Source organism: Barbus barbus, assembly GCF_936440315.1.
Source record: "Barbus barbus genome assembly, chromosome: 9".
NCBI classification, from domain to species: domain Eukaryota; kingdom Metazoa; phylum Chordata; class Actinopteri; order Cypriniformes; family Cyprinidae; genus Barbus; species Barbus barbus.
The window spans coordinates 32,046,035-32,059,513 of record NC_136737.1 but is presented as its reverse complement, the minus strand read 5'-3'; the positions used below and the strand labels follow the sequence as shown (position 1 = coordinate 32,059,513).

Below are 13,479 nucleotides of genomic sequence, written 5' to 3'. Positions count from 1 at the left end.
AAAACTAATATACAATTACCATCTTACTGATTTATATCTATAATGTTATTTCATCAGCTATCAGAAATGCATTGGTCCCACTTTATATTAAGTGGCCTTAACGACTATGTATTTACATTTAAATTAATCGTTTAGTACAGTGCACTTATTGTGTGCATACATGTTTTTACATTGTACTTATACTTTAAAAATACCTGCATGTAATTACATCTGTTATTAATTTCTGTAATTATATCTATCTATCTATCTATCTATCTATCTATCTATCTATCTATCTATCTATCTATCTATCTATCTATCTATCTATCTCAAGGTATAGGGGGGAAAAAAACTGTGAATTCAAAACATGAAGTATCATGTCTTGTAAACTTTGAAGACTGACTTCTTGAATTCAGTGATGTCATTGTCTAGCTCAGTTTAGTTTAAATAGTATCTGTGAAATCAAATTGATGATAATCGCTAGAAATCAAGTGTCCCCAACTGAGCAAACCAGAGGCGACAGCGGCAAGGAACCAAAACTCCCCTCTGTGACAGAATGGAGAAAAAAACCTTGGGAGAAACCAGGCTCAGTCGGGGGCCAGTTCTCCTCTGGCCAGGATATTATTGTTTATTTATTGATTAATTATTGATTTAATTAAAATGTTAAATGTATAAATGTATTATATTTCTATTTTTATATTGTTGCAATTTCTAACAATAATATTATTATGTAGTAGTATTAGTAATAGTATTATTTTTTTAGTTTAGCTTTATGAAAGGAAGAACACATCCTCTGTATGAGTGTGTGTGTACCCTATGTGTAATGAGCCGGGTTTGATTCCAGTTTTCTTTTCCTTTCTATTTCTTGCTCTGCCTCCTAGACTCAGCTGCTCGCGATCACAATCAGCGCTCGCGGCACCTGTTTCCTTTTGACGCTGATTTATTCCTCTATTTCTCTCTGTGTTTCTAGACTTCTTTGGCAGATTATTGTGCTTTGCAGCTATTCTGCCAGCTCTCTTTCTATCGTCTACCGTTACTCTGTGTTTTGTCAAGAACAGTCCTGTCCTGTCCAGTCAAGTCGAGTCCTGCTGAGTGTCTGACCTGATCTCTGCCCAGTTTCCCAGTTACTTGCGGCCAGTGGATCGTTTACCTCCGGGCGCTGCTCTTCGGACTATACAGTCTCCTGTGGAAGTCGCCGCTCACCTTTCTGGCCGGGACCGTTCGCCCTCTCATTCAAGTCATGTCTGTTTCTATGTTCCAGTTTGTTTCCTGAGTTATTTTCCTGTTCCGCGAATGCCTCATCCGGCTAGCGAACAACAGACTGCCTGAGTTCATTTTTGGACAATAAATTCTCTGTTTTGACTTGCCTTTGCCTCTGGGTCCCTTTGTGACATGACACTATGTTACGGGCACCAAGTGTCTCCACAAATAAAGCTTGACCTAATGACCTTGTGGGGACATTTGATTGGTCCTCTTGGGGAAACAAGCTTATAAATCATACTGTCACGAATCTGGTCCATGCACTTCCGTTCACCCACCACCAGAGGTCACCCGCTCACCACATGGACTTTCACACTACACAGCACATTGGACTCCATTTCCCATCATGCATTGCACTGACGACACACAGCTGGCACCCATCTCTCATTACCCTGATTGCACTGCCCATCTCACAAGCACAATTACACACACTATATAAGCCATGGACTTCCTCAGCATCGAGTCCGAGTATTGATCTGCGTTTAGTGCTCACCTAGCGCTAGCTGCTTTACCGTGCATGCCGTGTTTTTGTTTTGTTCCTGTAATTGTTAGCCCGTCTACCTTACTAAGCGTTTCCCTGTTTTCATAGTTAGTTTTCCCATGTCTTGATTCCTGCCCGTGTTCCTGGATTATTCTCTCTGCCTTGCCCTGCCTGGATACTGTACACTGATCGTTGACCCACGCTGCCCTTCGAATTGTTCTGTGTCTTGCTTCTGCCATACCAGTCTGCTGTTATTTGACCCTGCCTGTCATGACCATGTTTTACTAATAAAGCCTTGCGAATGGATCCGCACGTCTCGTCAGCCCCGTAACAGAATACTCGGCCTCACAAGGATCCAGCAGCTTTTCTAAAGAACCCTGGCCAGGTATGGATCTATTCGACCAGCTGCTCAACCTTCAACAAGGGAATTCACCCATCGAGGAGTACGTCTCACAATTCTGTGAGTTATCAAACGGGAGCCCGTTTGACGAGACCGTTTTAAAAGACATTTTCCGCCTCGGTATAAATAAGGCCATTAAGTCTTGGCTACCTGAGGGAAAATTTAACTGCAGCCTGAGGGATTATATGGACTATGCTTTACTGTGTGCTGAATCTTCGTTCACTGTGGGTATCGTGGAAGAGGAATGCAACACCTCGTCTGTGACTAAAATGGAGGCCGCAGCAGAGCCCATTTACAAAATGGCAGCCACAGTTGATCATCACGAGTCAAGCCAAGCCACAGTTGATCGTCACGAGTCAAGCCACGTCTCAGCGCTCCAGCCAGAGTCTGCTCACGTCAAGCCAGAGTCTGCTCACGTCAAGCCAGAGTCTGCTCACGTCTCAGCTCCTCAGCCAGAGTCCCTTCACGGCTCAGCTCCTCAGCCAGAGTCCCTTCACGGCTCAGCTCCTCAGCCAGAGTCCCTTCACGGCTCAGCTCCTCAGCCAGAGTCTCTTCACGCCTCCGCCGAGCTGCCAGAGGCTGTCACCAGAGATCTAAGGTCAGTCCTTCGAGTTCCCTGTCTGATATCCAGTGTGACAGACCCACCACTGATGTCGGTGCGAGTAGCTGGCATTCCCAGGGCCTCAACCCTGGCTGTTACTGAGACTGTTCCCCTGACCTCAGTGCTTCCCATTATGGCGGTCGCCATTTTGAGTGTGTGGGCTGCACACTGTGCTCCTGAGGCCTTTTCAGTCCACGAGTCTGCCCCAGAACCTCCAGAGGAGGCGGCGTCCACTGCAGAACCACCAGAGGTGGCAGCTTCCGCTGCAGAACCTCCCGAGGTGGTGGCGCCCACTCATGAACTCACTGTCTGCCTTGTCACGGCCACGGAGGCCGTCCCTGTACTCACTGTCTGCCTTGTCACGGCCACGGAGGCCGTTCCTGACCTCATGGTCTGCCCTGTCACGGCCATGGAGGCCGTTCCTGAACTCACTGTCTGCCCCGTCACGGCCATGGAGGCCGTTCCTGAACTCACTGTCTGCCCTGTCACGGTCATGGAGGCCGTTCCCGAACTCACTGTCTACCCTGTCACGGCCACGGAGGCCGTTCCTGAACTCACTGTCTACCCTGTCACGGCCATGGAGGCCGTCCCTGAACTCACTGTCTGTCCTGTCACGGCCAAAGAGGCCGTCTGTGAGCTCACGCCCTGTTCTGTCACAGCTAAAGAGGCCGTCTGTGAGCTCACGCCCTGTCCTGTCACAGCTCAAGAGGCCGTCTGTGAGCTCTCGCCCTGTCCTGTCACGGCTAAAGAGGCCGTCTGTGAACTCACGCCCTGTCCTGTCACGGCCAAAGAGGCCGTCTGTGAATCCTTGCTCTGCCCTGTCACGGCCATGGAGGCCGTCTGTGAATCCTCGTCCTGGCCAGTCACGGCCATGGAGGCCGTCTGTGAAGCTTCGTCCTGTCCTGCCACTGCCATGGAGACCGTCCATGAACTCTCGACCTGCCCGGTCACGGCTCCTGTGACCATGGGGACTCTCTCTTTGTCTGTCTCTGTTCTCCCCAGATCCCTGATCCTGCCATGGCTTCCTGACCAGTCCGCTCTACCGTGGAGATACTCTGCCCAATCTACGCCACACGGGTGGGCTCCGGCTCCGTCTACTCTGCCGTGGTGGTCAGCTGTCTGGCTCTGGGGGTCTCCTGCTCCGCCCAGGTGGGCTCTGGTCCCGTCCTGCAACGAAGACTCTCCCAGTGTTGTCTGTCCTTGTTCTCCCCAGATCCCAGTCTCTGTCAGGGGTTCCTGCCCTGTCTGCCTCCCTGTGGTGGTCCTCTGCCCTGCCGTGGTGGTCTTCTGCTCGGGTCTGGTGGTCATCTGCTCCGCCGTGGCGGTTCTCTGCTCCGGTTTGGTGGTCTTCTGCTCGGGTCTGGTGGTCGTCTGCCCCACCATGGTGGTCTTCTGCTCGGGTCGGGTGGTCGTCTGCTCCACCGTGGTGGTCTTCTACTCCGGTCTGGTGGTCATCTGCTCCGCCCTGGTGGGTTCCTGCTCTGTCTGCTCCGCCCTGGTGGGCTCTTGCTCTGTCCTGGTCTCCGGTTCCGGCTGGATGTCCTGCTCTGCCCCGATCCCCGGTCTTCCCACTTCCTCAAGGACCTGGCCCTCCGTCCCTCCCCCTGTTCCGCCTCCGCTCCACCGCCCTCCTGGATTATTTAGGAGCGTCTGGAAGCCGCTCCTTGGGGGGGGGCTATGTCACGAATCTGGTCCATGCACTTCCGTTCACCCACCACCAGAGGTCACCCGCTCACCACATGGACTTTCACACTACACAGCACATTGGACTCCATTTCCCATCATGCATTGCACTGACGACACACAGCTGGCACCCATCTCTCATTACCCTGATTGCACTGCCCATCTCACAATCACAATTACACACACTATATAAGCCATGGACTTCCTCAGCATCGAGGCCGAGTATTGATCTGCGTTTAGTGCTCACCTAGCGCTAGCTGCTTTACCGTGCATGCCGTGTTTTTGTTTTGTTCCTGTAATTGTTAGCCCGTCTACCTTACTAAGCGTTTCCCTGTTTTCATAGTTAGTTTTCCCGTGTCTTGATTCCTGCCCGTGTTCCTGGATTATTCTCTCTGCCTTGCCCTGTCTGGATACTGTACGCTGATCGTCGACCCACGCTGCCCCTCGGATTGTTCTGTGTCTTGCCTCTGCCATACCAGTCTGCTGTTATTTGAGCCTGCCTGTCTTGACCAAGTTTTACTAATAAAGCCTTGCGAATGGATCCGCACGTCTCACGTCTCGTCAGCCCCGTAACACATACACAATAAAGTATTCTAAGTATCTAAATATGCAGAAAGTTTTGTATGATGGGTAGGTTTAGGGTGAGGGCATATAAAATACAGTTTGTACAGTATAAAAACCATTACTTGCATGGAGAATCCCCATAAATCATGGAAACCAGTGTGTGTGTGTGTGTTTCCCTCCACATAATTTTGAACACTGTTGCTGCCCTGGACTGTTTCTGATAGTTTGGATAACCTCTTGGCCTGTTTGACTGATGTACAGGCATGGCTTTATTTAAACTTTCTGAATTTCAATGAGAGTAAAACAGAAATTATTACATTTGGACCCTCCGTGTTAGTCCTAAACTAAATTTGGGTGGGCTGTCCTCGGCTGTGAAATCGTGGGTAAAAAATTTGGGCGTTGTGTTTGATGAATCTTTGAAATTTGACAGACAGATTTATTATGTGGTGAAATCTTGCTTTTTCCAGCTTCGACCTTTATTGACAGTAAAGACTTTTCTTTCTTTTAAAAATTTTGAAAATAACCCATGCCTTTATTTCTTCAAGGTTGGACTACTGCAATTCTCTTTTCATTGGGAATAGTCATTCAGCTATGTCCGATTACAATGAGTACAAAATGCGGCAGCAAGACCTTTAATGGGTGTTCATAAATGTGATCATATTACTCCTGTCTTAGGCTCATTACATTGGTTGCCGGTGCGCTACAGAGTGGATTTTTAAATGGTACTTTTTGTTTATAAAACATTAAATAGTATAGCTCCATTTTATCTTTCTGTCCTATTGACTGAGCACCATTCAAGCAGATCACTCAGGTCTTCAAATCAGAGACTCTTGTCGATTCCCAAGTCTAGGTTGAAATGTAGGGGTGACTGTGCTTTTCTGTAGTTGCCCCCAGTCTTTGGAATCTCATCTAAATTAGACTGGAATCTTTGTCTGTTTTTAAATCTAAGTTAAAAACTTTTCTGTTTGATAAAGCATTTAACACTTGAAGCATTTTCTATTGCATATAACTGTTTTCTCGTCATACTTGTCATATTACACACAATATAATATGATTCTTTAGGGTCTTAATGAAAAGTCTATAACATAATTAGGTTAAAATTTCTCAATGGCAGTGTAAAAAACCCTTTTTACCCTGCCAAAATCAGCTCTGTTTTCAGCAAGCCATTTTAGTGCACGTTTCTTTAAATACTAATGAGCTCTGCTGACCCCGCCCCTCTCTTCCGTGGGGTGACATGCAGTTCTCATGAGACTGTTTACTTTAGCTGCGGAATTTGCTAAGCACGCTATTAGGAACTTAGCATGTTATTAGGAAAGGCGATTTGCACAGATTCATAAAAGAACCTTATACTCGCTTCTTCTGTAGGTGAGGCTGGATCACGAATGATTTGCGCGAACATAAACACATTTAGGTTGATCAGGAGCGCAATCCCTTCAAAAACAAAAGTAATCCACCGCGTCTTCAGATGTCAGGAGTAAATGATGACTGTTATGTTCGTTATTACATCCAACAACAAAACACTTCAATTGCTTAGGAGCCATTCTTGTATACATCTGCTCCAGCATCGAAACAATGGCAGACTGATGATAGCTCACTCAGGGCGGGTCTAAGGTAAAATGCTAGTGACAATCAACAATCGTGAGGGGGGCTGGGTCTGTGTGATGTCACATAGACAGCTGTCTGAGAACAGCTTGATTTGAGAAAGGGGAAATGATTTAATGAGATTTAAAGAAAAAAAAAACACACACTGCCATGCCAACACACATTTCAGTTCAAACAACTTGTAAAAGTGCATGTTGCATCTGATGACCCCTTTAAGTATGAGATATGGGTGCCATGCCATAAAAAATGTATACAACTGACTTATTTAATGTGAATTTATTAACAACATTGTGAGTTACTAATTATGAGAAACACTTTCATTTTACAGAGAGCAAAGAACATTTTCCTTCAGTCTAGCCAGAGTTCAAGCACTTTCAAAAACTCCCATTAAAATCACTGAAGCTGTTTACACTGTGAAATGAATATCTTACTTACATATGCACATCTTTGTTGTTTCTGATGAGAGAATTCACTAGAGCATTTTAGCGATGACTCATCTGAACGTCTTTGATTGGTCATTGCATTCATAAACTCTGATGCTGTGCTGCACTGAACGATCTAATCATGCCTGTGTGATTGTATAAAATATAAAAAATATTATCAGCTATTTTTTGTCTTTTGGAAGCTGCATTCAAAATCCACTTGGCTCAAAAATGTGAATGGTTATATGTAGAGGCATCATGCCCAATGACAAAATTAAAACAAGGCTGCTTTTTAACAAGTTTGTGTAGTTGAACAATCTTCACGATTCTTTTTTGGTGTCACTTTTGAGCATCCAAACACTCACTCCCTAAAAGTATATTTGCTATTTATAAATAAAGTATGAAAATCAACCACAGCAATGAAATATTTCTTTTTTTATCAATCATTGGCCTTTTAACTTCCTCTCATTCATTCCAGTCATCCTTAGACAGTTTAATGGTCGTTCAGCTCATTTGAGTTTTGATACGGTACCTTTCTTTCATGATCCCACCACAGACCACCATCAAAGCCACCAGAGATTTATGCCACATTGCTTCCATTTCAGTTCTTTGGAAAATAACTATATGTTCTGTGTTGTAAAACCATCTTATTTCTACAAAGCTTAACATTGTTCAGGCTGCGCTCGGTGTCCCATAATCACGTGATGTTCTCTCGGACCTCAGTCTTCACCACATGCCCCACGGTGACAGAGGCTTCCTACCGACCTGACGACATTTCCCTGAACCGCCTTTACAGCCTCACCAACTCTTGCCTGTTTTTTCTTTAAGCTCGCCTTTCCAGTATTGTTTCAAGTAAAGAGCTAAAGAGAAACAGATTAGCACTGCTCTCTGCGGTGTGGCCTCTTCCTGTAAACAGCGTTTCCAATAAAGTTTTTCTGCTGGATTTTTATAGTGTCTGTGACTAACCAGCCCTTATATTTTAACACAGATTACCAGAAGCTGTTGTGGTTTTGACCGTAACACATCACTATGCACATAATAACTGAAATGAGTTATATCAGTAAAGCCATATAACATCACAAATGAGAAACACATATGTACAACTGCTCCTCTGCAATTAAATAAACATTTGCAGACTACCAGGTTGGAGACATTTGTTTAGTGCAACCTCAAAATATAGACTAGAGAGTTACCTGTCTAAGACAAATAAGAGTGCACGTTAACAAGGTGATAACATTTTTGGTCACTGGCTGCTATTTTTGAACTAGACCTACAAACAGCGAGCTGCAGGAGGTTATGAAACCATGGATGATTGTTCAGCATCTTTAAAGTACACGAAGAGTGTAAATCAGCTATATTTCAGATGAAAAAAAAGGATTTAACAATCTGGATGACACTGGCTTCAAAACACAGCGTAGGTTCAAACAGAATTCCCAAGTTTCATATAATGGGTGCAGGCCTAACCAGCACAACATCAATGCCAATGGCAAGGTCATGATGGAATTATTTAAGACCAAGCAACTAAATTTCAGTCAGTATTTCATTTTAAAGAGTTTGCTGCCTTCCAGATTTAAAGATCATGGAGGCAAACAGTAATTAGAGGGGTGAGAACCAGAAAGGCGTAAGTGACATTTCACCAACTTTACAGGAGAGCCAAAACAAAAATGATACCATAGTTTGATCTGACTTTGTATACTGATTTCAATTGTTTATAATAAAATTTGTACACTCATGGATGACAGTACTTTTGCCAGTAGAAAGTGCTCATTAAGACATTTCATTTGATATATACAGTATATCTCCATTTCACCAAAAATATCACTTATGCCCTTCTGGTTCTCACCCCTCGAATTGATGCTTACACTTAGAAATTACATAGAGCATGTGACCAAAAAGTGCAAATGTTATTGGTTAGCCAGCTTTCTTCTCAGTGCAGTGGAAAAGAGATGACCCAGAGTGACCCAGTGCTAATGCTTGTGTTGATCTGAATACACACATTAACAGGCATTCATTTAGATGCACAGTGAAGTTTTGCACCAAACATTCATCTTGGTGTGAAAGGCCTTAAAACTATGACAATGAATGATCTGGCAAAATGGAAGCATATAGATTAGAAAAACTAGCGGTCCAAGAACTGATCCCTGCGGTACACCTTGTGAAGCAGCAACTGATTGAGATTTGTGTTTATTTATACTGAGAAATGACACAGAGATACGCTGGCCACAGATGGTCAGTAACACCAATAGCAGATTAGTGAGTGAGTGAGGAGTACAGAAGGCTGAACTCAGGTCTAAGAAGGCTAGGAAAGTGACGACACCAGTCAGATGAAAGGAAGAGGTTGCTTAGTATCTTTAAGAGGACATTTCTGTATTATATAGAGGTGGAAACCTTATTGATTTTTTTTTTTCTTCAATAAGAAATGAGTGGCGACCACCTTTTCTATTATCTTGCTGGATAAAGTAGATTTGATATGGGCCAAAAGTTACTTAAAACTGTGTTTTCGAATCTTGGTTTCTTGAATACTGGAAAGACAGCAGCAATCAGAGATCTGTTAGTCATGTGGGTAATAGGCAAACTGGCAAAAGACAATGAACTTTAAGGGGATATGCTAGTAATGGAACAAGTTGGCAGGAGGAAAGGTTTGTTTTTTCAATCCATTTTTTATATGAGAGTTGCGTATAGTAAGTAGATTTAAAGGCCATGACTTGAGCTGAATGATTCCTAATCATTATTCATTTTGAAACAAAATTCGGATAAACATTTTACGCAAATATCATATTGGTTATACCATTTGATGTGAACTTACTTTGAGAAACAATCCTTGTTTGTAATAAAGGTCACATCATCTGACATTTTTAAGTCATGCCGATTATACCACACACTGGGCTTTGGTTGACATTTTTTTATATTAATGTTTTTAAATATTATTATCATTTATCAAAGTTTTGATTGAACACACTGTAATAAAATAATAATAAAAATAGGCCAAACTGCTCATTAACATAAATCATTTTACACTTATAGCTGGCACATTTCTGTTGTTTTTGGTTTGGTTTCTCTGCATTCCAGTTTTCCTGTGTTCCCTTGTTTATTCCCAATGGTTTTTACTCCACACCTGTTTCAGTTCTCCCTGATTACTTTTCTAGTATTTAAGTCCTGTGTTCTCCCCTGTTCCAGTGTCTGCTATTGTTTGCATTCTGATGTGTTTGGATTGATTTTCCTGTGGATTTCTTATTAAAATTCCTTTTTGGATAATACTCCGTCATGCGCTTCATTATACAGCCAACACAGGTAACAATAATGAGATGTTCATTAAGATCTGTCACTTAATATTAAAATATTAAAATAAATTTTGGTTGTAAGAAACTCTTTTCTTTTTCTTTCATGACATAAGACAGCTAGTTGAGTATGCATGTAGTGATTCATTTCTAATGAGAGTTTGAGGCCTGCACGATGCCAGCTTTGCCCATGGTAACTCCGTTATGAAATCTAAGCCCAATCACTTGGAGCGGAGGAAATTTAGTTTGGAGCCAAAGAAAAACAATGTCCTGACAAGAATATGTACAGCGCATGGGCTGTGACATCAAAAGCAGCAGACAATGAAAATATCCAAGTGCATTTCATGCTTTTAAGAGCCTTCTCTTTTTTAAATACTACGAAGGTCAATGCTACTATCAACCATTTCATTCCCCACATTCTTTAAAATACCTTCTTCTGTGTGCAAGAGAAGAAAGAAACTCATACAGGTTTAGAACAACATGAGGGACAGAAAACCTATGACAGAATGTTAACTATCCCTTCAAGTTTATTAATTTGCTTGTATTAAAACTTCCAAATTGGTGGAAACTTTACATGCAATTCAATGCATACATCTTACATTTAGGCCTAATTATTTTTGTCGCCAGAATGGTGTAGCCCATAATAATCAGCCAAACCTTGACCTTATGGCCTGGGAAACCTCCAGTGTCCATGTGAACACCACTTTAAGGTCAGCAGAACAAAGGAGTGTAATTCTACCTAAATGAAAACTTTGCCTACATTTGTTTGATGTCCGTCACTCTACACCTGTCTTGTGCGATAACTTGCATTTTTACCGCAGTATAACCATTTGCGCTGACACTGGATATGTGCGCCATTAACACAACAAACACCATTGTCTGGAGACGTCGTAAATCGTGCACCTGCATTCAGAGCAGCTGCTGCAACAAAGGACGAGCTCGAGAGATGATGACTTATCAAACATTCCTTTTCTTGAAGTGGTTAGTGTAAGCTGGTGCGTGTAAAGACACTGAACTGGCTTTGGTTTTTGACTTTTAAAAGGGTTGAGGAAAAATGGGAGGACACCTTCTTCAAAACCCCCAGCTATGCTTTGAGCAGTAACATGAAACCTGCACAACATCCCATCTTACAAACAGAAATTATGGCTGGAATTCTGCTTAGAATAAAGAAACTCCCTGAGAAGAATTCAGTCTGCAGTGAGTCATCTCATCCTTATTTAATTACAGTGATTGTAGGAGTAATTTATGAGGCCATTATAATATGCTTTTCAGAAGCCTTCTTACCAAAGCTCGCACAAGAATGTGTTAGTGAGTCCTTTACAAGGCAGTCCCTCGTGTTACTTCCCAGAGTTCCCACAATAAAAAAGCAAAAGTTGTCCGACACTCAATCATATATGAGTGTCAGTGGTTTCATTCTAAAACATGTTGCTATTTTATGGGTAATGAGCAGACCGCCATGGCATCTGTGCCCACAGAACTCTGTAAAAAGCACAGCAGAATAAAACAAATTGTCATTCACAACGTTCTACAAATCTCCCTCCCTCTCGTTAATTAAATATTTTGGCTAATTGAATCAAGGTCTCAAGTATCAATGAGAGTGAATATTCTCTGTACTTTTTAACATACTGAAAAAATGGTATGCTAAAAATGGCTAATAACATCTAAATTAACTGGCTTTATTCAAGTAAAAAAAAAAAAATTCACATCACTAATTTTACGTAAATACATTCATACAAACAAAGTTCATTTTAATGTGTGAAATCAGGTATAAATAGCTCTTTAAGGTAACAATGGCAAGTTATCACTGTTTAAATCCGGATCTTATAATATTTGAATGCAAACATGCAAATGCAAGATGCATGCAGCAAAAAGTCCTCTGGTATCCAGATGAAATTTTATGATGAAATCATAGATTTAAAAGTCAAATCAAGATTTACAGACAGGACTGGAGGAGAAAATTAGATTAGAAGTAGATCAGAGAGAAAGTTTAATGTCTGGATCTACTAAAGTGGATAGCTTTTCATAATGTGCCTCTAATTATGACTTAATTATGGCCGGGTTGAGCTGCCACAAACATAAGCTCAAGAAATACACAGCAAACAGAACTGAAAGACATGCTGCATGGTGGGCTGTCAGACCATATACTTTCATGATTCAAGCTCTAAATACCACCAAATTAACTACAATTGCACTAGAGCTGATCTCCAGTCAGTTAGGGGATAAACTCATGAAGAAAACAGGTGAAAACAGCCATTAAACACCTCATTCACAAACACACACAAAAAAGCAATGTGTTTCCCATCCACTAAACCATCTGCATTTGCTCAGAAAAGATCCCAACTCAGCATCTGAAAGTAATGGGATTGGGGCTAGTTGTCACATAGGATTCAAAAGACCATAAATGTATGGTTTCAAACACCCATTTCAAACAGTTTTTAGCTTAACTGAGCTTATAACTACTGAACAATTTGCTGTTGATCAAAACAATTAATTGATAATTTTGTATGTTAGCTTTTACGTGTTGTGTTTATGGCTTATTGTTTCGACCTTTAATAGTTTTTATATATTTCCAACAGCTATTCTTCAACAACCAGAAAGTTGCCAATGTGACAACGCGATAAAGGTCAACGAAGCTCTTCTTAAAGGCTATATTGCCCATACAAAAGACGCACTAAAGTAAACTATCAGCGAGAAACATCCACTCTCGGCGGGTCTTACCTGCAGGTGTCTGAATAACGCGGTGATCTGCGTGATGTGAAGCGTCAGACAGCGCGAGAAGCAGCGCGCGCTTTCAATCTTCTCCAAGGTCTCCGCTTCCTCGGTCCGGCGCGCAACGCTCGCTTCAAAAACACAGCAGAGCAGAAAGCAGCAGACCTTCCTCATAAACAACATCTTCAGCGAGGAAGTTCATACATGTAAATGTGCGTTGACTGTGGTGCGGTGGATGCTGAAAGCTGCGCGCGCTTGGACACTCCCTCTCGCGCAAACCTGTCATCTGAACTCAGCTCATTCATAGTCTGTCAGTTTTGTGTTTGGATCTAAGAACCAATTCAAACCATGTTTGAACGAGAAACTTTCAAGAGTCTGGAAACTTCCGGCGCTTTTATAGTTCATTGGCTCACCACTGGACAGAAAAGCAACGTTGATTTATCTTTAGTTAGACGGAAAAGCCATGTATAAAAGACTTTTGAAAAGTTATGGTAATAACA

General features: G+C 42.5%; 2 protein-coding genes across 2 annotated transcripts in view; one reads left to right on the top strand and one right to left on the bottom strand.

Annotated features, from left to right (window-relative positions):
* anos1b (anosmin 1b) overlaps positions 1 to 13,193 on the bottom strand; it is a 67,104-nt gene extending 53,911 nt beyond the window's left edge. The window contains exon 1 of the mRNA XM_079426148.1: positions 12,989 to 13,193. Coding sequence (XP_079282274.1) covers positions 12,989 to 13,162 — 174 coding nt within the window. The 5' untranslated portion in view covers positions 13,163 to 13,193. The remainder of the gene's footprint in view (positions 1 to 12,988) is intronic.
* The window catches only part of rbbp9 (retinoblastoma binding protein 9), a 211,477-nt gene that overhangs the window by 81,278 nt on the left and 116,720 nt on the right, over positions 1 to 13,479 (top strand). The gene's annotated exons all lie outside the window — the stretch shown is intronic.